The sequence below is a fragment of the Kalmanozyma brasiliensis genome (genome assembly GCF_000497045.1).
Source record: "Kalmanozyma brasiliensis GHG001 unplaced genomic scaffold PSEUBRA_SCAF5, whole genome shotgun sequence".
NCBI lineage: Eukaryota > Fungi > Basidiomycota > Ustilaginomycetes > Ustilaginales > Kalmanozyma > Kalmanozyma brasiliensis.
In genome coordinates, this window is record NW_015961988.1 from 529,007 (window position 1) to 556,970 (window position 27,964).

Consider the following 27,964-nt stretch of genomic DNA (forward strand, 5'->3'; position numbering starts at 1 on the left):
ACTGATCCGCTCCCGCAAGCCGTCCGTCCTCCATAACGTGAGGCTCCTCTCCGGGCGAGGGGGTTGTGATGTGCTGCCGCAAAGTGTGATGATTGTGTGTGGGGCACAAGTGATCTCATAAAGAGAGTTCATCGACGTTCGACTTCATCTGGACGCGATCCAGGCTTCAGGCCAGTCGAAAATTTTGGACCCTGACTTGGCTCTCATGCAGGTTGGGCAGCCGCGAGCCTCTTTTGTTCACCGCGTCCAAGCACTTTACGCGAGAGAATGTCATTTGCTTGCCTCTCGAGCTTGTCTTGAAGCCCAACAATCATACACTCACTGGTTCATCTTGATGCGAGCAGATGCAAACGATCAGGTCTGTGATTGGTGTAAACCTTGTTCAGGTCCGTCACAAAGCTTGTGCGTCTAAGTTGTGTCAGTAAGCTGATCACATCAACGAGCGCTTCCGCTTCGTGACGGAGAGACGAGGTCATGCAAGCATCGTTCGAGCACCACTGAACAAGTTTCGGCCTTAAACGAGCCTGCGAACAAGCTCGAAGCAAGCCGTTGTGACAGGCGAGGACAAAAAGCGAAGGGCCTTGTGACAATGACAATGCAGAAAGAACTCTAAATTGCTAGGCGACCCGTGGAGATCACTCGTAGCAACGTCCTCTGATCTGGTAAAGGCCGGGACTCAGCCTCGACCCGCATTCCCTCGTCTGCATGTGAGCTGGAGCTTATCAGAAAGTCACGTCCTCTCATCACCTCCTCTTGAGCACCCTTTCCGTTTCCGAGCGGATTGGTCGTGGGGGATGGAGCTCGGTTCTCACGACAAGGTTTAGCCAAGAGTGAGCTGCAATACGTCTCTCTTTTGCAGTCGACGTCTGCTCCGGCTGAGCACGTAAGACGTCTTTTGAACCACCTCTCAGTGCAAATCGTCTTTGGAGCCTGTCAAATGGCTCATCATACCCTCGAGAGCTGTGCAGTGTGGGCCTGAACGATGTTCGGCGTTCCACAACAAAGTTCGATCGCTTGGCCGTTTCGCAGAGATCGCGCTCGACGAGGTCGTGTTGAGACGTCCAGCATCGTGTTATCGACCGCATCGATCCGCCCCTATGCGGAAAGCCTGCTGAGCACGACGTCAAAGTCTTTGTCTGTCATCTCCGCACCGCTTTCTCGCATGTGGACGACTCAGCTTCCTCAAGATCGAGATGAGAGTGTAAGCTATATAATCAACGCATTTCGCGAACCCCCCACTTTCTAAGTTCCCTCATCATCATCTTTGCCTCGATCGAGATAGCCTTGAACTCCTCCATACGATCGCAGACCCCATCAAGACGATATCCGCATTGCACCTTCCGTCATCACCGCCATGAAGGACATGAAACTGGTCACGCTCGGCGATGGCCAGGTCCTGTGGTCGAACTACGACTCTCGATTTGATGTCAGAGTCAAGCCCAACGCTCTCACGGGCGCTATGACCATGTCTCTTGATGGCCTCGTGGTCGTCGTCCACCGCGACCGCATCACCATTCGGCACGAAGGTACCTCCCGTACATCGGTTGAGCACGAAAACACCCCGGACGACGGGCCATACATCACGACCTGCATCGACGTCGACATGCACGGCTGCGTCCCCAAATCCGATCGGCTGCTCTTTCCTATCTCTTTCAACGAGCCCATCATCGTCAGGACCTTCCACCAGGTTCTGGACGAACAGTACTCCGATTTCATCAATCAGGCCAGCAAGTGGTACGGCTTCCTCTGCGCCGAACGTGGCGAGTTCGCGACCTCGTACGGCACTGCCAACGTCAAGCTTAGGTACGAGGTTGACGCCAACATCCGCGACGCCGTTCACGCTGTCAAATGCGCCATGGTTGTCTTGGGTTATCAGGACTTTGTCCTGCCCACGCACATCGTAACTCAGTTCCCGAAGGACGTCCTTGAACTTCGTGAGTCCACGACAAAAATGTGGCAAAAGAAGGCGGCCAAGAAACGCAAGATGGCGGACGAGGATACGCAGGTTCCTCCACGCAATCTTTCTGGAACGTCGATCGTTAAGTCGTCCGCCTAGACATCCCTCAAAGGTACTTCTTGCCTCAAACCGTCTCCTCTCCTCTCGTCTTCGTCCTGTAATGTAGCACCTCCTCACGCTAGCAGGCCTCCCTAAACTCATCTCACTTCCCCACATAGACCATTTTGACCGCGACCTTAGAAAAGGAGGATTCGCTTGTCCGTTCCATGTGGCGAAGGATGACGGCTCAACGGTGCTCTACAGCAAAGCTTTGGACATACGAATCAGCGAATGGCAGAGGCACCTGGACGACACGCACGGTGTCATCATCAACAGTGTCGGCGCCAACGTGGTCGGCTACTGCCACATGCATGATGAGTGGTTTCTTGGCTTCGAGCTGATCGAGCACAACTTTGGTTGCGACCTCAAAGAAACCCTTCGGTGGTTGAGGGCCATCATTGCCCTTTCTGCATCGTCGACACCAAGATGAGAGCTTCTGCTCGGCTGTGCTGGTATCCAGAGTGGCACATTCTTGGTAAGCACATTGTCGCAAGCCCGATCTTGACGGCAGACCAGCTCGAGCGCACATGTCCGATCTGCAACACGACTAGCCCGCCCGGCGACTTTCCTGACCATCTGATCGAGCAACAGCTCAACTTGGCTGGCCTTGGCACGGAGAGGCGACCGGTCAAGACCGGGGGCGACTTCTCAAAGCTCAAACGTACCGACTCGAGACAAGACAGGCTGCTCGAAAACTTGGTCGCATTCGTTGACGGAGCATGCCCGGTCCTACCCCAAAGCATTCCCAAACGCCAAGGTGCACGCAGAGAGACAACGAACGAGGCTCAGGAGGCAGAGTACGTGAAGTTGAAGCAACAGAAAGCCACACAGGCGCACAAGTGTTGGAGAACAAAGAGCTAACCAGTCAGAAGCTGTGCAGCCGTGTGAAAGTGAAGCTCGACTGCCAGATTTAAGTTCAGCCCACCGGCCTTCATGTGATACGTTCGTTCGCGGCGCCCTTCGAATGCTGTGACCTGTATGAAGTCACAGTACGTGCTCATCACACTCTCTATGATCACATTCACACACGCTGAGTTCTAGTTAAACAGCCAGTAGAAAGTCACATTGCGCGCGAGCCATCTCTCTCAATCGTTATCGAACCGGCCCCTTGCCTATGCTCCACTATCAATCATCTTCCGACGCCCCAGACCCACGATCGTCTATATTTTCTCTGTGGGATGACTTCTGCTCCTGCAACACCGCCATCGTCCCTCCCATCTCCCCTCGTGTTGTCGGACGGTTGGGACCCTGCTTGCGAACTCCGAGGAGACAGGTGGTTAGCCGACTCTAAAGAAGTCAAAGACTACATCAGAATCGAGAACGAACGTGAAGAAGTCATCATCAAGTACGCAGGCATGCAGATCAAGCTGCGAGACCAGTCGATCAGCGTCATTCAGAGAGGTACCTCCACAATTCACACCTTTACTCGTTCGTTCACTTCCGAAGCAAGGCCCGAGTACAAGTTTCAAGCTGTGATCGGCTCCTCATCCGACACCGCCCACCTGGCTGAAACTGCTACGATCAAGACATTCCACTCGGTCCCCTACGAGTACAATGACGCCTTTTTCGATCAAGCATCTTTGACCGGTGCAACTGCGGCCGAGGATTTCGCAGAGTGTACCTCGAACGACCTGTGCAACGCTTGCCTCTGGTACGAGGTTCCAACCCACTCGGTGATCAAGACCGTGACGATCGCCACGACGGTCGTCGGTTTCCTAGACTTCCATGTGCCGGCTTGGTTTGAGGCTTGTCACCCCCAGGAGGTGGCAAAACTGCGCACCATCGCTGAGAAAGCGGCTTCCAACACCCTGGCCAGGAAGTGGAAGAGACTCGCCCAGTCCAACAAGCAAACCGCCGAGTCCGACAAGAAAGCCATCCTCACGGAGTGATCGCCACGCAAGAAGACCTCGGCGACCTCCAGCGACGCCGGCCAAAGTGTCTGACGTCCACATATCATAATGTAGCCCTCGCACAAGCCTCAAATTCCCCAATATCATCACTCCTCTCGTAACATCATCTGATCAAACATGAATCGTAGACTGAACCGTAGACTGGTTGTGAGTATTTACATGATGCGTGATGTTATCTCTCTCCCTTATGCAGCGGCACCGATAGGCGCAGGCAGCGCCAGCCTGATCTCTGGCGTGCCCGTTCCACTCGACACCGGTCGGCCAACCACCAGCTTGCTACTGGGCGTCTTGAGCATATCCACATCGCCATGCAGTGCCGAACCGCCAATGAACGCCATGGTCATCTCGAAGCTCGCCTTGAGCAATGTCGAACTCGATTCGGCGATACCGCTCCTGTTGAACGGCCTGAAGCCGCCCGCAGCGGTCTGGTAGTCTGCGATCAAGAACAGGTGACGGGGCGACACGGCGATACCGTACGTGTCGAAGATACCGCGCATCTCGGCTACGATCGCCGCACGCGCGGCCTCGACACCGTAGGTGTGCAGCACGGCACCGATATCGTTCGTGTAGAGGTTGTCGAGGTCGACGACGCCGAAACCGAAATCCCAGAGGTCGCGGAAGTTGATACCCTCGGCGGTGAGCGAGGTGCCCTCCTCGCCGGCTTTCGGAGGCGGCTTCATGACGCGCGCGATGTTGGGAATCTCGTGGATCACACTCTGGCGACAGACGCGCTCGACGATGTTGATCAGCAGCAGCTTCTGCGACTGCGTAGCGAGCGTGAGGTCGAATTCGGCCCAGCGCGCTTTCACGTCGTCGAAGCGGAAGGCGTTGATGTACTTGGAGTTCTCCTGGAGGGCGCGCTCGAGGGCGGACGTCTGCTCGGCCCACTCTTCGTTGATCGAGCCGTCGTCCGAGTCGGAGTCTGAGTCCGAGCCGCTGTCCAAGTTCATGGGGGCGGTCGACTTCTTCTTGTTGCCGTTGCTGAAGGCAGCCTCGATATCTTCGGTGGTGGATGGGATGGCGTCCATGTCTTCGTCGTCACCCTCCTCGTACGACGCGGCAGCTGCCGACTTCTGCTTCCTCTTGGCATCGTCGGCGTCGCCGTCACCAACGTCCGACGAGGCGTCCTCATCATCGTCCGAGTCAGCATCGTTGCCTCGTGCGCCGACCTGTCGGCGGCCAACGGCACCCGTGGCCCGCTCGGCCTCATCGTCGTTCTCACCAGCAGGTGCATTGTCGGAGAACGTCTGACCCTTGCCAATCGCAGCTGCCTGCAGAGCATGCTCGCGCTTCTGCTTGCGCATCTCGTTGTTGATGCTGTTCTCCAAGTTGGGCGCGAAGGTCTCCTGCAGACCGCGCAGGATGTGCGAGGTGGAGCAGTTGTACTCCTCCTTGCACTCGTCCGCCGGGTAGAAGTTGAGGCGCACCGTGTACGTCTTCTGACGGTGGTAGCCGGTCTCCTCGGACTTGGGCGAGATCTTCTCCGTGACGACGGCCTCGTCGATGACCTGGCTGAGCACGAGACGACTGCCGTCCTTGCAGAACGTCTTGATCTGGTCGGCGGTGATGCCCTCGAGGACGGGCAGGCGCATGATGGGCGTCTTGATGTGCTGCGAGGCCGTCATGACGATCTCACGCAGACGCGGGATACCGAGCGTCACGTTGGCGGCACCGTGACCGGCGAAGTGGAACGTGTTGAGCGTCATCTGCGTCGAGGGCTCACCGACACCCTGAGCCGCAAGCAGGCCGACCGCCTCTCCGGGATCGACGAGACCGCGGTGGTAGAGCACCTTGCACATGGCGCGGAAGGCCTCGACGCCGAGCTTCTCCTTGACAAATCGAAGCTTTTCCACCGCGCTGGCACCGTCTTGAGCTCCTGCATCGGCCTCGGACTTTCGCTTCTTGCTCTTCTTCTTCTTGTCGGCCAGAAGCTTGCTGGGGTTCTTCTCGATGTAGGCTTCGATCTCCTTGGCGTACTTCTCCGACATGGATCCGAAGTGCGTCGAGGGCGTGTAGACGCTGAGCACCGGATCGTACTTGTGCGGCTTCTTGAGCGCCTTCTTCATGTGCTCGGCAGCGAGCTCGGCCTCGACGACCTCGCCAAGCTGCTTGGGGTCGTAGCGCTTGTTATAGTTCTCGAAATTGGCAGCAGTGAAGTCAAATTGACCGATGTACTTGCTCTTGGTGGTGTCCAGGGCATCTTCACCGTAGTTGAACTGAAGGATGGAGCCGTCGGCGTTGCGGACAGTGTTGTCGTACTGGACGTGGACACCTTCGAGATGCTTGATGAGACATCGCTGCAAGTAGCCGGATCGCGACGTCTTGACGGCTGTATCGATTAGACCTTCACGACCCGCCATGCAGTGGAAGAAGTACTCCTGAGGCCGAATGCCGGTCAAGAAACGACCGCTAACAAAACCACCGGCTCGCGCGGACGTGTCGAAGGGGCGGAAGGACGGGAGGGACTTGCCACTGACCATGAGAGGGACACGTCGACCCTCGAGCGCCTGCTGACCGAGCAGACACGAGATCTGCGAGACGTTTACGGCGGAACCCTTGGCACCGGATCCGGTCATCATTTGCATGTTGTTCTCCGGGAACTTCTTGTACAGGCCTGCGGGCAGGCACGTGTCGATGATCTTGGTGGAGAGACCGTTGGACGAGCCCATCATCTCACCGTCGAGAACAGCCAGCTTGTTGTCGTCGCGCAAGACCTCTTCGAGACGGATGCGCAGGTTCCTGTCCGTGTCTGGGTTCTTTTCGTTCTCGCCCTCGAGGCCGACAGTCTTCATGGCGACGCCCTTGCCCTGGTCCTTGGCGGCGTTGAGGAGGTCCCGCCTGTCCTTGTCGCCGTCCTTGCTGAGCAGCAGATCGTCCATTCGACACGAGAAGGCGTTGGTCTGCAAGAACTTAGTGAAGAGACGCGAAAGGATGCTGAGAAGCTTGCCAGCAGTCTCGGATCCGTAGATCTCGAAAATGGCGTGGACCAGACCGTAGGAGGAAGCACCAAAAGCAGCCTTGTCAAGCACGCCTTGCAGCAGCTCGCCGTCTTCAATGATGACCTTCTCCTCGCTAGCGTGGTCCTTGCCCCACATGCGTCCAGCCACCTTCGCCTTCGAGGTAAGGTTGAGACCGTCTGCTTTGGCGGGCTTCAGGTTGAGGAGCACGGTGGAGATGACCTGCTTGCCGGTCCACAGTGGCTCTGGCTTCAAGAGAGCCGGGCCAACAGTGAGGACGCGACCGCTACCGGTGTACTTGCCCTCAGGTCGCAAAGCGCCATAGAGAATCTGCTGGTACTCGGCACGTGTGTACAACGTGTTCTTGGACGTCATCCATACACCGGCGACGACGTGATCCTGGATAAGACCACGAAGCGGATTGCCGCTGGTCGGCGTGAGGTACTGGTTGTCGGTGTTGGCGACGTAGTAGCACTCGGCACGAGCCGCTTGCGATTGCGGGAAATGCATGTTCATCTCGTCACCGTCGAAGTCTGCATTGTAGGAGTTGCAATTGGCGTAGTGCATGCGGATGGTCTTTTCACCCACAAGAACACGAGCCTTATGCGCCATCATCGAGGGTCGATGCAATGTAGGCTGTCGGTTGAGCAGCAGGATGTCGCCGTCGCGAAGGTGACGTAGCACCTGCTTGTTGGCGATGGGCGTGCGTGTCGAGCTGCCAAGACCAGCAAAGGTACCGCGGGCCTGCTTGGAAGAGTGCTCTTGCGGTGTGAGGAGCTGATTGGCGAGCGCGGTCCTCTCCTCGACGCTGAGCTTGTCGAGCTGCGTCTCGGTGCCGTCTTCGCTTCGGATGGCAACGGCACCAGGGTACTTGGAGGGTCCGTTGATCACGAGCTGCCGCATGAGCTGGACGTTGTGGACAGTGACGGGCTCGGGATAGGTGAGCTTGCGGGCAAAGACAGGCGGCACACCAATCTCGTTGGTCTCGATGTTCACATCGGGGGAGATGACGGAACGAGCGGCAAAGTTGACACGCTTGCCCATCATGTGCTTTCGGAAGAGGCCCTCCTTCTTCTCCAGGCCTTGCTTGACACCGGGGGGCGGCAGCTGGCCCTGACGCAGAGGCATGGGGTTCTTGCTGGCATCGATGAACGAGTTGACGTCGACCTGGAGCTGCATCATCGAGTTGAGCACTTTGCGGCGAGTTTCTTCGCGGCTCTTGATGAGCTGTGCCTCGGCGGCGCGGTACTCGGTCTCGGAAGCGTCGGGACCGAGTTCGGGGAAGTCCTTCTTGGCTGACAATCGCGCCAACTCGGTGATCTGATCCCGAATGACGAAAGTGGTCTTAAGCACGTTGGTGAGAAGCTCGTTCTGAGAGTTTTCGAAGGTCATATCGCCCATGATACTGGCTGGACGGAATCGTGTGGGTGGCACTGCAAGCACGCCGACGAAGAAGTTGTCGGCGCTGGCCCCGTTGGGAGTGGACCAGATGGAGGAGCCCACCTTGGGCTTGACTTTGCCCGCCGAGTTGCCGAGGCGGAAGGGACCATTACGGCCGAAGATGAGCGAGCAGAGGGGACATTCGTTGTGGAAGAGCAAGCGAAGATGAGCCTGGCATTCGACGGCCGGCATGACTCGGTAGCCAGCCTCTTTGGGTGCATTGTCGGCAGAGATGGCCTGAGAGGCGATGTCGACCTCATCCTCGGTCTCCGCAGCAGCAGACGTGGATGCGGCAGAAGCAGCAAGGCGACGCTCCATCGCAGCGACGCGCTTCACGGGCGAGATGCGGAAGTAGCCCTTTTGATCGTTGGCGGCTACTTCGTTGTTGGTCGGCGCCTTCTCCATGATCTTGAGGAAGCCGTCACGACGCACGAGGGGGCTGATAGCATTGCACTGGCCGCAGCGCTTCTTATAGATGTCCTTCATGAAGTCGTTGATGCACTTTTTGCGGGCGGTGTACGCCAAGCTGCCTGCTTCTGGCTCCACCTGCGCCTTGCCGCTGGCCTTGGCCGCCTTGATGAGCTCCTTGACCTGCTTGTTGATGCGTGTGGCGAACTCGGCGGGGGTTTCGCCGTGGAAGCCTTTGGGCTTCGAGCCGCTCGCCTTCTTGCCGGACTCCTTGTCCTCGTCATCTTCGTTTGCGCTGTCGAAGTCGTCGTTGCTGAGATCGGAAGCCTTCGCGTGTGATCTTGGCTCCTCGGCTTCGATGTTCTCCGCATCGTCTACAAGACCAAGCTCGAGCAGCCGCAAGCGACCGATGACCTTGGTGAGAACGACGAGATTGGCGCGGAATCGGTGACAGTAGAAGCAGGTACCTCGAAGCAAGTTGAACATGTTGCCCATGAAGAGAGGGTGGAAGACGGGCGAGGGGAGCTCGATGTGGCCAAAATGACCTGGGCATTGATACGAATTGAGGTGACATGTCGAGCAGATGTCATTGGGGCGCATAGGGCCGAGGGCTGGGTCGTAGAGACCGCCAGCATTTGGGTGGTTGGTGGTGTCGAGCAGCACCGGATTGATGATCTGCTTAACAGAGATGCTGCGGATGTCCTCGGCGGTGAGGAAGGAGAAGGACGCCGAGGAGATGGTGGAAGTGATGGGCTTCTTGATGTCCATCGTGGGCTAAGATCCAAGGGTTGGCCCCCTGGAGCTCCTCAAGAAATGCGTTTCAACCTCGCGAGGTACGATGCCGAGCAGCGTCACGACGACGGGGCGGGTGACGGACGGCTCTGTTGCTTCTGGAGCGACAGGCAATGTCAGAACGAGGGTGTCGAAGGTGACGTGCGGAAGGGACGAGGCTAGGTGAGGGTGATGGTGAGCTGGGTGGAATGGCAAACGAGCGACCCTGAATGTCCAGGATGGCTGAGCATGGTCACTTTTGAAATTTTTCTCTCTCGCCTCTGCGCTGCGCTTCCAAAATCCACTTCTTCCAAATTTCTTTCGCATTTCGCAGCTTCAAAAAATCCACCTTAGTGCATGACAAAGCATTGCTTAAGCTGCGCGGCTCAATCATCATAGGATGGCAGTCTAACACCTTGAAATCATTTTCCCGCCATTGGCGCTGATGGTGTTGCTCCCATCCAAGCTGCGACCTCGACGGCCTTGGACGACGGCCTAGACTACAACTGTTTCGACTTATCGGGCTAGCTTGTACGCTGCGAGTGTTCACGGAAAAGGCTGAAAGATCCCGCACAGGTCCGTAGCTCGACACAAGAACAGGTCACAGACGCGATAGTTGTACAAGGTTAGATCAAATTGAAGATGCATGCTCATACATCGTCGTACGGTAGAGGAGGAAGAGACTGGGTATGGTGGGACCGAAGCTGGAGTAAGGTGAAAGAGAAAGACTGAGCAATCCCGGCAACGAGCACGATCGTCCGAGTTTGACATGAAAGAGGCATGAAAGAGGGATCGTGGAGATGCCGTGCTCGCGTCTAGGGACCAGCGACTCGACCGTGCGATCAAGTCGACATCGGGTCAGACGAAGCCGACCGGTGACTCTGTTGGCAGTGCACTCTCCGGGAGAGCTTACTGGGTAGCGTGCTGCATCTGAGTGGCAGGAGCGGCGTCAAAGTGGTTGGCACCGGTGGTGGCAGTACCGGGAGCAGCCGTGCCGGTGGTGGTGGTGCCGTTGACACCCTGGCCAGCAACACCAGCCTCGGCTTGCTTGTCGCTCATGCCGCGGTAGTGAGCACCAGAGAGGTCCTCGTAGTCGGAGAACTTGCCGCTCTTGAGGTGGAGCGACGAGTAGTTGCATCGTCGGAGCGAGTAGAGATGGAACAGAGCAAAGACGGGCTTGGCAAGCAAGTCAAGAACACCGTAAAAGACCATTTCCCCGTCAGGCGAGATCGTGTTGCTACCATCTGCCAAGGCCCAGGCAATCTATGGGGGTGGAATTGAAGCAGAGATCGATGGAAAGTGGTGTAAAAGACAAGAAGAGTCAGTGGTCGGACCAAAGAAAAAATATGATCGATCGTGATGGCGGCCGCGATTTTCTTTTGGAACGCGAATGAATACTTACGGGGTACAGCGTCCAGAGGATGGTAAGAACGAGAGACGAGTAGAGGTAAGCCTTCTTGAAGTCTGCGCCGAGGTGGGCAGCGGACTTGAGACCGGGGCCGTAGATGACCCAGAAGACGTAGAACATGGCAACGCAGCCCATAGTGTAGTAACCCCACTTGTAGGTAGACTCGACCAGAGCACCAATGAGACCAGTGATGATCATGACCAGGTCGAAGAAGATGGTGATAAAGACGGTGGAGAGGGGGAGTCCCGAAACGAGGAGAATCTCGAGGAGAAGGAGGGGCGTGGTGACAGTCCAGTCAATGTAACGGGCGTACCAGATGGAGCGGGTGGGAAGAGCACCGTTGACCTCCTGGGGGCCGTAGTTGGTGAACTCGACACGGATGGGGGTGGCACCGAGATCGGAAGCCATGGAGAAGTAGGCGACCGAGGCAGTGGCCAGGATAGCGGCCGAGAGGTAGTGGAAGGCACGCTCACCACGCGAAACCTTGAGCGACCAGACCATGGTGCCGAGGCCGGTAGCGGCCATGACAGAGAAGACCGCCCATAGGAAGTCAGATCCGTGAGTGGTGATGTCGATGTCGGCGACGGTGGGGTTTGACTGCAAAGCGGTGTTCATGATGGCGAGCTCGAGTTGTCGAGGTTAGGGATGGAAGAAGGAACAGAACGAACGTGTGATGGAGGGAAAAAAGCGACAAGTGCGTTTGCCGGTCGATCTTATATGGTTTGCAAAGCGACTGCAGTCTGTCAGGGACAGGAGCGGTACGGATAAGCACGGAGAGGAGGGGCAGGGCGGCCGAACCTTGGGACTGCATCACGACGTAATTTGGAAGGCAGGGAGGAGAGAGATCTTGGTCATGCTACCCGGCGGACGACGGGGCTGGAAGGGCGGCACATGTGGTCTGGTTCGATGACAAAAGCTTTGCGGCATCAGACCTCGAGGGACCGCGCTCGGTATTGCCGCGGAAAGAGCAGTAGAGCGGATTGGAGGCAGTCACGTAGTGACCAGGCGCACCGATTCGGACATACACGACGGAACGGACGGGCAAAAGCAATCTGAGGAATGTGTGCATGGGGCCGACGGCGTCATCAAGACAGCGGCAAGACGAGACACAAGCACAACGGGGAAGAGAGCTCACAGACGATCGGTCACTGAAATCGAGGAGAATAGCACCATGTGCAAACGTCATCTCATTGAAAGGCGGGCAGAATCGCGGCGAAAGGTGTCGACGAGAGCAAGGGTCCTCCCTAGCCTCTGGATCGAGCCTAGGCAGAGATGATGATGGATGAACGACCCTACAGACGAGGCGAAACGGGTTCAGCCTCGCTGAGATCCTGGGATCGCTTCAGTCTGTACGACCCGAGAGCAGCGTCATCGCCTCGCAAAAGAACGAGAAACCCTGACGTGAGCCCTGAAGCCCGCGAGCCCCCTCGATCCCTTGGACTCGGCAGGGGCGCTGCTGTCCACCATCGCGCGCCCGCCTCTACTGTATTTTTGTTTTAGAATTATTCTGGCACTTCCGCAAAATTCTACGCAAACATCCGTAAATTCGCCGATCCTCAGCTCAGCTCACCCTGGCTCACCGCTTCGGTCCAGCCAGGCGGGTAGGCATGTACGATGGCAGTTCAATAGCAGCGTCTCGACTTACGAGGACGCCAGTGGCACAGGCTATCTCGTCAAGCTTGAAGAATGGACGAGATTGATTGGGTGTGCTTGGAGACGATGGCATTACGAATGAGGAGGCTGGTCACGCGTGGAACCATCGGCTTGGAACAGGGACGCTATGGTATCGAAGAGTTCGATGATGACCGGCAAGAGACTTCCGAAGCAGAAGAGACACAGTAGCTTCAATGAGATCGTGAAGAGCTCTTCGTGTTTGCCGCGAGGATCGAGATCGAACGGCGGTTGAAGATGGGCTCCGGCTAGCAGCTATAGGTCGCCATCCCGAGTCTCGTCCTGAGGTCATCGCCCAGCAGCATGATTTCGCAGTCCGCTCCCTTGTTTCGCTACCGTAAAATTCGGGCATGCAGAGCTGACAGAGATTCCGATTTAGAGCTCTTTGAGTGAGACTGACCATGACATGACTGCAGCAAGATCCTCGTTCCCGACGGTATCGTCCACCGGATCTGCTCATGTCGATCCTTGTGCAGCAAGCCTTAGCTCGCACATGGTCAAAGAATTGCAAGCGTCAGCCGAGCGAGTTCCTTGCACGTATGATTCGCTCCCATCGGTCTGAGTGCTCCGAAATGCCTGGCAGGTGGCCTGGGGACTCGCAGATGGATCGTGTGGAGCGTCATAAGAAGTCAGACGCGTTGAGGTAAGCTCCTTGCTGCGAACTCATGCGGAGTTCGAAGACGAACGAACGAGCAGCGCGCTGTGGATTTGCCGCCTCTACCATCGGCACCATCAGGTGCACAAGTAATCCCGCAGGCTCGAAAGCTATCTTACGGATCGGAACCAGCTGTGAATTGAGATTGTGTTGTCATAAACGGCGAGATAAGAGCAGCACCCCGACATCGTTACTCGATTGTTGCCCTCATCTGAAAAGCCTCACATATAACACAAGAGCTCGTCGCACTCGCGTATGGGGAACAACAAAGAAGACCCGCTTTGCAGCGTCCCAGACTCGGCAAAGGCGACTTTTCATGATGTGGGAGCACTTTGCAGCCCGTAAGCGAGCGGAGAAGACAATGCGAGCATTCCCGATCAAAAGCGAAAAGAAGCTAGCCCGGCAGCTGGGTGCATATCTCTCCGGATGCGCGACGACGTCATCCATCATATCGCGTTGGGTTTTTTCTCCGTACGCAGAGCGCCGCCTTTTTCTCAGACCGTCGGGACCCTGAGCTCACCCTGCTTGCAGCTGTCTTTCGATCCGCAACGCTGTTGTCACGAGCAGTCTACGCGACGGCACGACGGCATCTTGATCGTGTCGTACGACGTACGGCGGCGTCGGTCAATCCGGCAAGGTTCCAACGGAAGAGCCGCTCGGCGGAAGAAGCAAGATGCAAAGTGTTAGGTCGCACTTGGCTTTGTCTTGCCGGCAACTGACCGCCGTGCTTCGCAAGTACCTTGCCAGCTCTCGAAACATCAACCGAAACAAGCGCATCGCCGGCCTTCAAATTCTTTTGCACACAACTGATGCTACACGTCTAATGCTACAGGACATAAACGACGGTTGATGGGCAAAGCACTCGAGGAAGACCTTCTCGATGCATCACTGAGAGTGTCCTCGAGAGAGACCATATCAGAAACCGCCTTGGCTTGTGAGATGAGACGCCGAGTGAGCTGATGAACATCTGTCAAACCGCGGCAGACGGAAAACAGTGGACTCCTTGTATACCGAGGCGATTCCAAGTCCCCAGCTTGAAGCTCGCATGTGAATGCTGTTGAGAACCATGATTAGGTCTCCGGGCCTCAGGACAGGACAAGGCGCTCCGATATCGTGGTGAGAGCCTGGTCCTGGGTGGAGAATCACGGTGATTGTGTTTGGGTCTTCAGTGCGGGAGTCTCCGAGGATGACATCCCACCGCTTGTAACCGCTGGGACTCCTGAGGGGAGAGATCGATCTGATCCGGCCAAAAAAGTTGACGTTGAACTGTTCACCCGTGCTGGCAGCCAGGTCCTTGATCTTGACGAAGTGGATCAGGCCATCAGGCACACGGAATGGCTGGTCTTCACGATCGGTCCGCTCGATGATCTGCTCCCATCCTTTTCCACAATCGTGTTGAAAGGTCGGCAGGCCTCCAAACTTGCCAGCAGCGATGCCTGCAGGATGCCGCGCGCGAGTAATGAGCTCGAATGCGACTGAACCCTCGCGGACATCAACATCTGCGGCCTGAGGAGCATTGCGCATGACCGCAACATTGACGAGATTCTTCGACAACGACCTCTCGCCGGCCAGATTGTCCGACTCCTTGACGCCTTGATCGTTGCCAGTGGCTCGGCCGTTTGTTGTGTCCGCAACAGCCTCAAGATTGTTCGTGCGGACAGGTGCAGACGCAGGCTCATCAATGACTGCCTCGGCTACGGGAACCTGTGCAGCAATATTGATGGCCGGCACGGGGTCATCGACGGGGGCAGCAACAGCTGCACCATCGTCGACCACACCAGCCGCTTCCTGTTTAGCCTTGTCATTCTGCTTGCAGGTGGCTTGACCCTTAGCTGCGGGGACATTTGGAGGTTCTGCAGCAAGATTGTTGATACTATCGATGTAAAAGCCGGGACGATCAAGAAGTGCTACCATGCGACTGATCGCGCTGGTGGCCAAATCTTCGGGGCAGCGGAAGGTGAAAGTGACGTTGCGGTTTGTCTTGCTACCGAACCGAACGGCAGCTGGAGTGAGGCTGTCTGGCAAGATGCCACCGGACGAGCAAGACAGCTCGACAGATGTACCGTCGTCGTTGCGAGTCGTCATCTTGATGTTGTTCTATCAAACGAGCCGGCAGCGAGAGGTTCTTGTCGACGTGAGCGGATGAGCAACTGGCAACCTATTGTGCGACGAGGACGGATTCGCGAACGTGCGAATGACCTTCTTGAGAGCTCGGACCGAAATGGGACAAGGGTCGTTCTGTGAGCGCTATCATCCTAACGTTTCACCAACGGTCTAACGTTCGACGTTCGATGGAGAGTACTTACAAGAAGGGGCCGGAGCGACGTTGTCTCTAGCGCCACCGGCTGGTGCGAGGTTGCTGCGACTCGTTTCGCTCCGCTCGTGACCGCTGGAATTTGTGAGTCTGAGTGTTGCGATCAAATCCGGCTCGTTTGATAGAACGAAAGGAGTGCGGACTTGTTTGAGACACTGAAAACGGCGAGGAGAGAAGACAGGAGGAAGACTTGATGGATGGATCCGAGGGCGCAAATCGTCTCACTGGTCAGCTCAGACGTACACGCGGTGCGCAAGTACACTTCGAAACGCGAACGCGCCATGATCAGACATTTGACACGGACAAGTTGACAGCGAGGAGGTCGTACACGTGCTCTTTGTCTGATTGGCTGCTAGAAATGCCGACTTATGAAAGGCGGAAAGAGAATGCGACAGAGCAGACTGGTTGCCATCGGTCAAAGTTTGTAAATGAAACGACGGCGCAGCAACTTCCATGTGCGCGGGCATGTTCTCATTACGACCATGCGAATCAAATGGAAGCGCAGGAGCCGAGCATGCGGGACGAGGAAACGAGCCTCGAGTCCGGATCAAGAAGCTGCGCAGGAAACAATGTGTGGCGATATAGCAATCCGCAGCTCCCTCATATCAGTCGGCGCTAGTCGACCCAACTCCGCGTCCTTCCACATCCAACGTACCCATCTTCACTCGTGCTCTTACGCTCTCTTACGCTCTGTAACGCTTTCTAACGCTCTCATTCGCTCAACATGGCATCCACCGACGGTACGAGCATGCTTTTCGCCCAGTACTGGGTCCCGGAAACCCGCTTCCCAGCCTTCCAGATGGCCGCGCTCGAATCCGAACACTTCTATGCGATCGAACGCGGATGCTACGCGCTCGATGGCTACACGGGCAACGTCATTGTGACCTTTGTCTTCTCGGAAGCCATGGTCGACTACATGCTGCCCTGGGCTCGACGCCTGCCTGGTTTCCAGTCGTACTCGTTCCATCCCAACGCTATCAGGAGGGAGTACTTCTAAGCTGACACGCGGGTTGAGTGGGATGCTTTGTGTCATGCGACTCTATTGCTAGCATTATGGTCCTGGCAGCCGCAAATCCACATGCAACTGCGCAACGATCTGCCGATACCCCGCCTCTTTATCCGCCGTGATATGCCCGTGTCGTATCAAAAAGTCCAGAATCACCAGCACGCAGTTGGCCTTGAACCGCCCCTCTCTCATCTTCTCATACACCTCTTCCAATGTCATCAATTCGAAATGATCCACCTCTCCGTCCTTCGGCTGCAGCGTGACGTCTGAGGGCAAAGGCAGGTCGTAGACGTACTCCACCTCGGGTTGGATCCATCCCTGTTTGGCGGTTTTGTAGCAGTAGCTGAGGACGCCCGTTTGCTTGATGTGCTTTTCGACGAGGTCAGAGTCGAGATTGGCTTCCTCTTCGCACTCACGGACCATGCTCTCCATCTGCAGATCGCCAGCGACGATACCGCCTGCGACCGAGTTGTCGAGGTACCCAGGCCAGGTCGATTTGGTGCTGCTGCGTTGTGGGACCCACACTTTGAGCTCGCCAGTGTTGGGGTCGGTTATGTAGGCTGTGAGGTGGACGCCGAAGGTGGCAAAACCGAAGAGGGCGCAGGCCGCACGCTCGAGCTTGAAGGCGATAGGGTTGCGAGTGCCAGGTCGAGGGTTGAGCCCGTAGATGGCGTACAGCTCGTCTCGCCAGCCATCAAGAGGGTCGGGGAAGATGCGAGCTTCGCGCCACCTCTGCGCCACCGCATTGAGACCAGTCGTCCTCGCTTCTGGTGTCGCAAAGCCGGCGGTGAAGGTGATCGCTTCGCAAGTGCGCGAAGACGTGGTGGGAGGCAGGATCTCGCGGTGAGTCATGACGAAGCGGACCTTGCGCAGGACAGGTGGAGCGCCGGCGCGAACCTGACGGGCGGAATCACCGACGCAGGCCTTGACGACTCTGGCGGGAAGGAAACCGATCTGAACGCCATCCAGAACGAAGGGCGTGAGGCTTGTGTCGAGCCATGGGTCGTGGTTGTGGCAGTGGTGAACGAGATCCAAGAGCGAGGGTGTCTCTCCCTTGGCGACAGCATAGTCGAGACGTCGCTCCGGATCCGCTACTTCGTGGACCACATCCAGCTCTTCTGCTTCGAGAATTCCCGAAGAGGTGGCCGAGAAGATGACTTCATTGTCGGACGACTGCGTCCTCGCATCAGCTCCAAGCACAAGGTTTGCTATGGAGTCGGACATGGCTTTGGCGATGCCCCGATCTCGAACGCGCTTGGATTCCGAGGGGATGGCGGAATGCTGTAGATTTTCGTGACGGGACCTTCTCGTAGCTATGTCGCGTCGGTTGCCGCTTGAGTTGTGCCTGGTCGAGCGCAGGGTATCAGTGTTGTTGTCTGGAGAAAGCAGATGCGAAGATCGCAGAATCGAGTCAGGCAGCTGCGAGCGGGGGCCAAGAGCTGTGAGCCTGTCGACAGCCGGGTCTGGCCTTGATGATGCTCTGGAAGAAGGAGAGAAGAATTGCGTGGCTGCGGCAAGAAGCGATGTGTCCGAGGACGAGCCTTGAAGACGAGGACGAGGTCAAGATGGTTGTGGGAAAGAAGTGACCCAAAATATTCAGTCTCGGGAAACGGATAGGACCCTTTCTTCGCGGTGCTCAGACCACGTGTTTTGAGCCGGTTGACGCTGCGCCTTCACGGTGTGACTTACTCGAGATGCTCGTGCTGTCTTCTGTTCGCTCGTTCACTTGCAATTCCAACAGAGCTCTGGTTGCGTCCTGCAATGTATGGCAAGAGATCACTAGCGCCTTCAGCCTGGAAGTAAGCCCGTCCTCCCGCTGAGATGCAGGGACAAGTAGCGCTTGACAGATCAGAAGCAGATTGCTTGCTTCGAGGCGTACCGCAGGGACCGATGCACTCTCGATCAGCTTTGGCAGAAAGGATTGCAGCGTCTCGAGCCCCGTCACGAGTGGTTCAGATGGTCGTGCTGGCCCGTCAGACTGAGCTGCGAGCGATAGGGTCCGAGCAAGAGTACCGAGGATTGTCTCCAGTGCAGCAATCGCATCCCGCCCGTCACTTGACGGTCGGGGAAGGAGGCAGGCCAAGCTGTGCGAGCTTAGGAACCCCGTCCCAACCCATTGCACGAAGCTTTGTGCAGCAGCTGGCGATCCCTCCAAATCGGCGATACGAAGATCGAGTAGCAGGCAGCAGCAAAGATAGAGGCCGTCCGAGGATCGAGGTCCTGAGTTCAACACGCGACCCAGAAGACGCCGCAGTAGATGCAGCCTGCACGCTATCGGCAACGTCGCGATGCCGATCAGCACAGACGATAGCCAGCCGTGTCGTTCGCTGGATGCGCTGTCCGTGAAATTGCCAAATAGGTCCAGCGCCACTCCGCTGGTCAGAGCCACTTCCAGATCTGCCAAGGCATCGTTTGGTACTTGTTCTTGGCTTGAAGCTGCGTCGATCTGGGAGGCCACAGCAAAGAGAGCGACCTCGACAAGACGTTGTGCTGTAGCGATGAGCGCACCATCGGTCTTGTCGGAAGTCAGACCGGCTGCCGAATTCGTCTTGACAGACATTGCGTAGTCCACAGCGGCCTGCAGCTGTGAACGCAGGAGACCGATGAGGTTCGAGTCGACCCGATGCAGCAATGCCAATGCTCTCTTCCGGATCGAGGCGTCCGAATCAGCGAGGAGTGTCATCAATTGACCCATGTCTGCCTCTTCGATGTTCAGCGGCGATCTCGCCTCGATTTGGCCAGCGTCCGTCACGCTGTTGGCGCGAGCCCAACCAACAGGGAGCAGTGCGTCCAAAAGACGGATCGCAGCCGTCTTCCTGTTTGGATTGCTGCTGTGCAGTTGAGACTTCACGTGCGCTGACAGCATCGCCCACAGCGCTTCCACTTCTGCGTCGTAATCGCCGGCAGAAGCGGAAGAGGCGGATGTCTCTGGACGTGACTTGTCGAAGGCCGTAACGTGGAGAGCGCCAATACATCGCGCAGCGGAAACGCACAGAGCCAGCGCTGCAGCCCTTCCTTGAGAGGCCGTGTGATAGATGAGAAGCACGGTCCTGAGCAGTTTTGTTCTTGCCGTAGGACGGAGCATTGAAGACGTTTGCTTGGACATGCTCTCTATGGAAGAGGTGCAAAGCGAGAGACAAGCATCCACCAGCCAGGGAGCGTACGAGCCATAATAATCGTGTTCAGTCTGCAGAGAGGACCTTTGCCGCGCGGCTGTACGCGCACGAATTCCCCTAGTGCGATCCGCAACCGTTGAGGCGAGGTTCTGCTGTTCAATAAGGGGTATATCGAGGTGCATAGGCGCCCATCCAGCCGCTTGAAGTGCTTCGAGAGCATGATTTGCCGCCTCGGCGTCTGTGATCAGGCCGACGGCACGGCAATGGTGGACGATCCTGATGCAGGCTCGAAGCACGTTAGGATTGGAGTCGGCGCGCCTTTCCATTTCGGCCATAATCATTCCATGTTGCTCTTCCGTGTCGGCGCCAGCTGAGAAGGCATACGTCGACGCGAGAGTGAGATGTACGATAGTCAAGGCCGCCTCGAGCATCTCTGATCGGCTTTCAAGGTCGACAGACTCTCCTGGGGGGACCTTTGCACATGAGAGCATCGCATTGAGCGTCATGCACCGTAATGAGGAGTCTGGATGTCGAGTAAGAGCGACCAGCGTGGAAGCAAGAGACGACAGCACAGCAGGCCCCTGTGGGGTGCCGGTGATGAGCGACTTGAGAGATAGCAAAGCTTTGAAGCCGACCCAATCAAAGTCATCTGTCGACGTGCTTTCCCCACGCTTTGTTCGAGTACTGCGATCAGAATGCTGGGATGGTGCGACCTGCTGCGCTTGATCTGAAGCGGCGGAGAGATTGATTCGGAAGGTGTTGAGAAGAAGCAGAGCCGACGAGTCGTCTTCCGTTGTCGAAGCACGTCGGGATGTGGTGGCGTTGGGCAAAGGAGGCGACCCTTTCTCATCTCGAGATTGCCATTCCTCGTTACGCGGCAGGAGGAATGGTAGAAGCTGGTACGCTACCAGAAGCTGCTTCCAACTTGTGGCGAGACTGAGGAGCTGCAGTGTCGGCAGAAGAGCGAAACTGATATCGATGGTTGCTGGGCCATCTGAGACGGATGCAGCTGAGCAGGGATAGTGTTGGACGCAGTGGAGCAGGGTAAGCAGTGCGGATGCGAGCTTGCCGACATCGCTGGAGAAGGAGCGCGAAGCAAGTTGTTTGCCGATGGGAGTCACCGTCGCGAGGATGATAGTATCGTGATGACGAGACGTACTGGCCTCCTCGAGCTCTTTGACGAGCTTGAAGTGAAGGCGTGAGGTCCCGCTCTCCAGCAAAGCGTACCACTCAGCGGACCGCGGCATGGTTGCGACTCGACCTCCGTCGAACGAGGCAGTAAGCCGAGTGGTTGAGCCGCGTGTCCTCAAGCACGATTCGTGTTGCGAGCCCGACAAAGTGATGGATGGCTGGTGTTTGTTGTGTGGAACGAGAGCACGGATGCAAGGTTCAGGGTCCAGTCAACCGCACCCACCGGCTATCTGGCTGCACATGCGGGACGAGCTTGTGCACCCTTGAGTTGTATTACTAATCAATTGTCATTGGTCTACTCCGCCTTGGTAAGCGCACGGATTCAAGGTTCAAGGCGAGTTCTTCCAGGCCATGACCTTTCTTCTGGTCATCTCGACTCCATCTCGGGCACACTTCACACGCTTCCGTTCAATCCTAGCCAAAGGCATAGGTATGCGTACTAGCCTACGTATCTTTGTCGCCTCATCGTTCCATCCACTGCCAACAAGAGCTTTCACGAAGAACGCTCCCGCATCATCGGTCTCTCGCCTGCAGCTCGGTCCTATCAATAAAGCCTTCAGCACGACCGCCTTCAAGAGCGCTGCAAAGATGGTGCCAGACACTGACTTCTCCTTGGCCCTCACCAAGCCTCTAGATGTTGTCCAGCAGATCTACAATGATGCACAGGACAAGACGCAAACCAACATCACCAAGTCGGTGGAGACGCACTTTCGCCAGCTATTTTCTTCTCCCGACGCAAGCGCAAAGATCCCTTCCCTATCACCCGACAACATCAGCACGCTCCTCCCGAAGCCCGATTCAAATCCGTCGAGCACCCATCGGCTGGTCCGCTTCCGCGCCATGATCCAGGATACCGGTCTTGGCACCGAGGTGTTCCTCGCAAAGCACCAGCACGACGGCCGCACCTTCACGGGGTTGTACGGCGGCGAGGCGAGCATTGCGAGCTCTCAAGATACGGCGGACCACTCGGAACATGACGAGCTCGATCATCAGAACCTCGCTGAAAGGACCGTCATGTATGCCGTCTCTGTGCCTGGTCAGCCTGCATGGGCAGCAGAAGCCCACCGCGAGGCAGCCGCGGCACAAAGCTCTCACTCCGACGTCGACCAGCTTGCCAGCGCTACTTCGGCAGTGACGCTGGACGAGCCACAATCTCCCCAGAAAGTGCAAGAGGTCCGCGAGCGCATTCGCAAAGCCGCACAGAAGGGCAAAGAGATTGGCTCGGCAGGCAAGGAGCCCCGATTGGTAGCTATCTCGAAGCTGCACCCACCGTCTGCCATCCTTGCAGCTCACAAGAAGGCAGATCAGCTTCACTTTGGCGAGAACTACGTACAAGAGATGGTGGACAAGGCCAAGGTGCTTCCTCGAGAGATTCGATGGCACTTTGTCGGTGGACTGCAGAGCAACAAGGGCAAGCTGCTGGCTTCCATCCCGAACTTGTACCTTCTCGAGACGCTCGACTCGGTCAAGGCTGCCAACGTCCTGCAAAAGGCCCTTTCGTCGCCTGATGCAGCGAAAAGAGACGAGCCGCTGCGGGTCTACCTCCAGGTCAACACCAGTGGTGAAGACGCCAAGAGTGGCTTGCCGCCCATTTCATCGGAAGACGCCGAGCAAGCCAAGGACAGCGAGTTGCTACAGCTGGCGATTCATGTCATCACGAAGTGCCCTGAACTTCGTCTGCGAGGTGTCATGACCATCGGTGCAGCCGACAACAGCTCGAGCGCCAGTGCTGAGTCTGCCAAGAGCGTCGACGAGATCATCTCCGCCAACCCGGATTTCGAAAGGCTCATCCAGACCCGTACGAACCTCGTTCAGCTTCTACGCAATTCCAATGATGTTCAGAAAGCAGACGAGCCGCACATCAAGGAGGCTTATGCGGATCTGCTGGAGGGCACTGACGCGACTGGCGGTCTGGAGCTCAGCATGGGCATGTCAGCCGACATGGACGTTGCGACGATGGCTGGTAGCGACAATGTCCGCGTAGGTACCGACTGCTTCGGCCGTCGTCCCGGCACTAGGGAGGAAGCGACGAACGGCATGAAGCGCGAGCTCGAGGTGGGCCCAGAGGCTGCGGCTGAGGAGCTGCGAAGTCAGCAGACTCCGTCAACGTCATCCAACTCCGCTTCCTCCTCCGAGCCCAACAAGACCAGCCTGCCCCGCGCGTACCTTGCCAAGTCTCCACTTCCTGAGGTGCCTCACGTCGGCGGGCTGATCAAGCTATACGATCTCGACGCAGCAGAGAAGTTCAAGACAACCGAGCTGATCGAGGTGGTCGGCATCCTGGACACTGCTGGACTTCCACAAGCTGAATGGCAAGAGACCGGATCTGCTGCCGGATCGTCGTCTGAGCCTGCGCAGGTGCCCTGCGTGCACGCGTTGTATGCTTCCTCGGTAGACCTCGACTCCCTTGCAGTCGAAGCGTCGAGTTCGAGCGTCCTGTCGCAATCATCAGAGCGAGAGGCTTTGGTGGACTACCTCGCCGGCGCGCTTGGTGGGGACAAGGTTGCCGCTGAGCTCGTTCTGCTCGCTACAATTGCGCGCATTCACGTCCGTCGCGCAAACCTTTGCCTCGGCGCGCTCACGCTGAACGTGTCCAACTTTGGCGCGCCTGCATCAGCCAAGACAGCACAGACCGAGCTCTCGCGTCGACTCACCCAGCTGCTGCCCGCAGTGGTGGATGTCTCGATGGACCTGTCGACGCTCAACGACGACAAGAAGCCGCTGTACCCACGAAGCGCTGGCGAAGGGACCGGTCTCGAAGCTGGGCGACTGCAGCTGGTCAACGGAACCACGGTTGTCGTCAACGAAGGCACGATGGGCGAGGGGCAACTCAAAGACACGGGCATCCGCAACATCAAGGCGCTCTCGTCGGTGTTGGAGTCGCATAAGCTCCCATACGCCTTCCCGTACTCCGAGTTCGAATTCGACGCGGACCTCAACGCTATCATCCTCAGTCAGGGGAAGAGCTTCTTGCCATTCGACATTCAGTGTCCCCTGCAACCCGGCAACGCCGACTTGTACGCGGACTCGGCTGCTCAGGTGGACGAGTCGAAACTGCGGGAATGGAGGAAGGCGCTTGCGCACGCCCGAAGCGTGGCAACCGCCAAAGCGTTCGAGATCCCGGAAAGCGTCAGCGAGCATATCCAGCAGGAGTTTGTGGCGGAGCGAAAGAAGGAGCAGGAGGAAGCGAAGGATTCGCATGGTGGTGCTAGCAGCCAGGAGGGTGCGCTGGGTCAGGAGGATCTGCTGCGCAGGATGGCCATCGTCCGCTTGCTCGCTCTGTCGCATGGCGAGAAGAGTCTGTCGACCGACATGTGGAAGAAGGCGGTCGAGCTGGACAAGACCTTGGCACAGCGCGTAGCGGCCACGCAGCAAGGCCAACAGCGACAGCAGCCCTCTGCTTCCACCAACGTTTCCCGATGAACGAGGTCCCTTTACACGTCACCTAGAGCAAATCTGGAAGCAGTCATAGCTAGAACGAAAGTCGATGCGCGAAAGATTGCAGTACGAGTGATATACATCATGTGGACGAGTTGAACTTGGCGTTGGAAAAGTCGATGTTGGGGTTGGCCTTTGCGAGCTTTGCCAGCATCTCCTGCTGCTGAATCTGATCCGAGGTCGGCTTGTTCATGGCCTTCTGCCTGTTGTCGAACATCATCTTCTCGACCATTGCCCTTGTCTCTGGATCCAAATCGCTCAACTTGGAGTTCTCCGGTACGATCTTGGTGGTGTCCACCTTGGGGTGGTGAGTGACGACGTTGGGCCACCACTCGTTCTTGTTCATCTTCTCAAGTTGGATCTCGACCGAGTTGCCGTCTTCGATGGTCCACGTGCTGTCCTCCTCCTTGATGTCCTTGGCCAGCTCGCCTTCGAAGATGGACTCCTTGCCCTTGAGCGAGACCTTGATCTTGCGCTTCTTGAGCTCGACGATGAGGTCGCGCCCCTTGGTGCCTTGCGGAACGGGGACCGAGATTTCGACAATGTCGAGCTGCTGCTTCCACTTATAGGGGAGAGCGGCCTGCTCGGAGGCTTCGCGAGCGCGCTCCGACTCGTCATGCGCCTTTTGCTGCTCGGGCGAGAGCGCTTCGTATTCTTCTGGTGTCATGATGGGCGATGATGTGTCTGAAGATGAGGTGCAGGAGAGGCAGAATGAGCAGCAAGAAGAAAGCTCCTCAGCTCCACCTTCAACTTTTTTGTCAGGCTTCCGTGTTCCGTCCAGCAGCGATTTCTGCAAATTTGTTAGGTCGGTTGGATGGGACTTGTCGGTGGGAAATTTCGGCCCTCAATTTCCCGACGAGCCAACGCACGGACAGCAGCTGAGGCAGGAAGCACCTTTCAGATGGCCGCGTACAGCTCTGCCTATCTCGCTCATCTCCGGCCCGGCCTGGCTCCGTGACCCTTGCCTTGCCCCCGCAACACGAACGTCAAATCAGCTGGGCTGTCCCACCACTACTTTCCTTCCTGACTTCATCCAGAACATTCATCATAAGCATCGAATCGCCGGTACATTCAGTTCCGAAGCACATCAAGAGTACCGCTCGGGTTCTTATCTTAGACGGGCCTCGCACACCTACGAAAGAATCGATCGGCTGATCCGATACCTGCACAGTCATCAGTCACACGACAACACATCAATCCGCTCAAAAGTCACACCTGCTTCGCACCTATATAGCCATTCATCATGTCGCAAAACCCAGTAGACATCCCGCCCAATTCCTCCAGCGGCGATGGTGCCGACCAATCCGCCATCGACTCCTCAGGCTCGTCGCCCGTGATGCCACACGCCATCATGCACCATCGTCATCTCAGCGGCGGTCCCGGCGTTGGTCCCGGCACCGCCTCCCCCGGTCGCTACAGCGTGACACAAGCCCAACAGCTCGCTTCACGCATGGCCGAGCAGGCGCAGAAAGAAACCACCTCATCGTCCAAACAGCAAGACCTCTCGCGCTCTTCCTCCGTCCGAGCCTCGCGCAAGCTGTCCGGAGGCACGCCCGGGTTCTCGACCGCCTCGCCGAGGCACTTCTCGCAGTCCAGACCGGCGCCGTTCCCGCAAGCGAACCAGAGGGAGGCGTTCGATGTGGCGGTTGCGAGCTCCAATCTGGCCAGCTCGTCGGATGGGTTGCAGGCGTTGTTGCGCGATCATCCGGAGTTGGTATCGAGCAGTCTGGCTGCTGCTGCGGGGCCGAATCTGGCTATGACGGGGACGTATAGTACGAGGTCTGGCAGTCATGCGGGGAGCAAGTCGAACAGTGTTCCCGGTACGCCGTTTGAGGGACCGGACCAGGCTAATCAGCAGGGACCCATGCTTGCTATGGGCGGTTCGCTGTCTAACTCGTTCCATCAGAGCCAGGCGCAGCAGCATCACGGCGTCACCTCGCCTCAGCATGATAATGGTCGAGGACGCATCCTCAAAGATGCACCCGAGGTGGGCGAAGGCGGTCCCTCCGGCAGCCACAGCGGCCTCGGAACCGCTCTCGGTCTGGGCCATGGCATGCGTACCGGCGTTACCACGCCCAACCTCGGCGCTGCTGGTGCGCGACCCGACTACTCGGGCGCCAAGATCGTCGTCTGCATGGTCGGCCTCCCCGCGCGTGGCAAGAGCTACGTCGCCAACCGCGTGCTCAAGTACCTCCGTTGGCTCGAGTACGATGTCAAAGTGTTCAACGTCGGACAGCTGCGACGTGCGCTGGCCCGTGCCAAGTTCAACTCGTCCGGTGTCAAGGAGGATCACGGTGCCAACTTTTTCGATCCCTCCAATCCGTCTGCCTACAAGCTTCGGAGCCAGATGGCGGAGGAGTGTCTCGAGCAGCTCATCGGCTGGCTCAAGCGCGGCGGCAACGTCGGTATCCACGATGCGACCAACTCGACTCAGGCGCGTCGCAAGGAGATCGCGGATCGAATTGCCAAAGAGCCGGATCTGAAGCTGGTCTTCCTCGAATCGATCTGTACGGATCCGAACGTGATCGACAAGAACATTGCGGTCAAGGTGAGCAGTGGTGATCCGGACTATGCTGGGATGACGCCTGAGGCGGCGAAGGCGGATTTTTTGGAACGCATTCGACACTACGAGGAGACCTACGAGCCGGTCAACGGCGATGGAAGTGAGGCGCACTACAGCTACGTCAAGGTGACCGACATTGGCAAGAGCGTCACCATCAATCGCATTCAGGGCTACCTCGAGTCGCGCATCGCCTTCTACCTGATGAACCTGCACTTGACGCCGCGCAACATCTTCTTCTCGCGTCACGGCGAGTCGCAGTACAACGTCGAGGGCAAGATCGGTGGTGATTCGGATTTGTCCCCTCGTGGCTGGATGTATGCCAAGGCGCTGCCGCAGTTGATCAAGGACAACATCGGTGATGCGCCGTTGACTGTCTGGCACAGCACACTGCGACGTACCGGTCAGACCGCGAGCGAACTGCCCTACCCGAAGCTGGCGTGGAAGAGCCTGGACGAGCTCGACGCCGGTGTCTGCGACGCAATGACGTACGAAGAGATCGAAAAGTATTACCCCGAGGACTACGCCAATCGCGACGATGACAAGTTCAACTACCGTTACCGCGGTGGCGAGTCGTACCGCGACGTTGTGGTGCGGCTGGAGCCTATCATCATGGAGCTGGAACGCCAGGAGAACATCCTCATCATCGGTCATCAGGCCATCATCCGATGTCTATACGCCTACTTCCACGCGCTCTCGCAGGAAGATCTGCCGTACATCAAGATCCCTCTGCACACAGTGATTCAGCTGACTCCCAAGGCGTACGGATGTGACGAGAAGAGGTTCCAGCTGCCCATCGAGGCGGTGGACACGCACAGGCCGAAGCCGCTGAGGAGTGACTTGGACGATCATCCCCCGACACCACCGATGGATCCGTTGGAGGAGGCTGCCACCAGTGCGCCGCCCAGTCAGGTCAAGCCTAATGTCGAGGTCGCATAGAAAGTTTTCAATTCGTAGGATAGCAACACCTCTCTGATTCAAACACCATTCTTACGCATACGATCTGGTTTTGTGACGGTCTATGAGTTCCGTGAAAAACAAGGTATACAGATCCACTTTTGTT

The 27,964-nt window shown here is 57.2% G+C and overlaps 10 protein-coding genes across 10 annotated transcripts; 5 read left to right on the forward strand and 5 right to left on the reverse strand.

Annotated features, from left to right (window-relative positions):
* Window positions 1–1,354: 1,354 nt before the first annotated feature.
* On the forward strand, window positions 1,355–2,056 carry PSEUBRA_005249 (uncharacterized protein; the record flags this gene model as incomplete). Its single annotated transcript, XM_059465483.1, has 1 exon — window positions 1,355–2,056. One exon carries the CDS (start codon window positions 1,355–1,357, stop codon window positions 2,054–2,056), a length of 702 nt encoding a protein of 233 aa, XP_059321620.1.
* A 1,355-nt stretch (window positions 2,057–3,411) lies between these two features.
* PSEUBRA_005250 (uncharacterized protein) lies at window positions 3,412–3,945 on the forward strand (the record flags this gene model as incomplete). Its single annotated transcript, XM_059465484.1, has 1 exon — window positions 3,412–3,945. The coding sequence occupies one exon, from the start codon at window positions 3,412–3,414 to the stop codon at window positions 3,943–3,945; it is 534 nt and encodes a 177-aa protein (XP_059321621.1).
* Window positions 3,946–4,151: 206 nt separating this feature from the next.
* On the reverse strand, window positions 4,152–9,539 carry PSEUBRA_005251 (RNA polymerase, alpha subunit; the record flags this gene model as incomplete). Its single annotated transcript, XM_016438705.1, has 1 exon — window positions 4,152–9,539. One exon carries the CDS (start codon window positions 9,537–9,539, stop codon window positions 4,152–4,154), a length of 5,388 nt encoding a protein of 1,795 aa, XP_016290553.1.
* Window positions 9,540–10,451: 912 nt separating this feature from the next.
* Window positions 10,452–11,565, reverse strand: PSEUBRA_005252 (Rhodopsin, archaeal/bacterial/fungal; the record flags this gene model as incomplete). The annotated part of the gene is made up of 2 exons (XM_016438712.1): window positions 10,452–10,805; window positions 10,945–11,565. 2 exons carry the CDS (start codon window positions 11,563–11,565, stop codon window positions 10,452–10,454), a joined length of 975 nt encoding a protein of 324 aa, XP_016290554.1.
* A 2,626-nt stretch (window positions 11,566–14,191) lies between these two features.
* Window positions 14,192–15,361, reverse strand: PSEUBRA_005253 (uncharacterized protein; the record flags this gene model as incomplete). The annotated part of the gene is made up of 1 exon (XM_059465485.1): window positions 14,192–15,361. The coding sequence occupies one exon, from the start codon at window positions 15,359–15,361 to the stop codon at window positions 14,192–14,194; it is 1,170 nt and encodes a 389-aa protein (XP_059321622.1).
* Window positions 15,362–16,314: 953 nt separating this feature from the next.
* On the forward strand, window positions 16,315–16,587 carry PSEUBRA_005254 (uncharacterized protein; the record flags this gene model as incomplete). The annotated part of the gene is made up of 1 exon (XM_059465486.1): window positions 16,315–16,587. One exon carries the CDS (start codon window positions 16,315–16,317, stop codon window positions 16,585–16,587), a length of 273 nt encoding a protein of 90 aa, XP_059321623.1.
* A 54-nt stretch (window positions 16,588–16,641) lies between these two features.
* On the reverse strand, window positions 16,642–20,959 carry PSEUBRA_005255 (NUDIX hydrolase domain protein; the record flags this gene model as incomplete). Its single annotated transcript, XM_059465487.1, has 3 exons — window positions 16,642–18,137; window positions 18,286–18,352; window positions 18,899–20,959. 3 exons carry the CDS (start codon window positions 20,957–20,959, stop codon window positions 16,642–16,644), a joined length of 3,624 nt encoding a protein of 1,207 aa, XP_059320430.1.
* A 532-nt stretch (window positions 20,960–21,491) lies between these two features.
* PSEUBRA_005256 (Mini-chromosome maintenance complex-binding protein) lies at window positions 21,492–24,326 on the forward strand (the record flags this gene model as incomplete). The annotated part of the gene is made up of 1 exon (XM_016438693.1): window positions 21,492–24,326. One exon carries the CDS (start codon window positions 21,492–21,494, stop codon window positions 24,324–24,326), a length of 2,835 nt encoding a protein of 944 aa, XP_016290556.1.
* A 97-nt stretch (window positions 24,327–24,423) lies between these two features.
* Window positions 24,424–25,008, reverse strand: PSEUBRA_005257 (CS domain protein; the record flags this gene model as incomplete). The annotated part of the gene is made up of 1 exon (XM_016438713.1): window positions 24,424–25,008. One exon carries the CDS (start codon window positions 25,006–25,008, stop codon window positions 24,424–24,426), a length of 585 nt encoding a protein of 194 aa, XP_016290557.1.
* Window positions 25,009–25,584: 576 nt separating this feature from the next.
* Window positions 25,585–27,840, forward strand: PSEUBRA_005258 (6-phosphofructo-2-kinase; the record flags this gene model as incomplete). Its single annotated transcript, XM_016438694.1, has 1 exon — window positions 25,585–27,840. The coding sequence occupies one exon, from the start codon at window positions 25,585–25,587 to the stop codon at window positions 27,838–27,840; it is 2,256 nt and encodes a 751-aa protein (XP_016290558.1).
* Window positions 27,841–27,964: the final 124 nt, after the last annotated feature.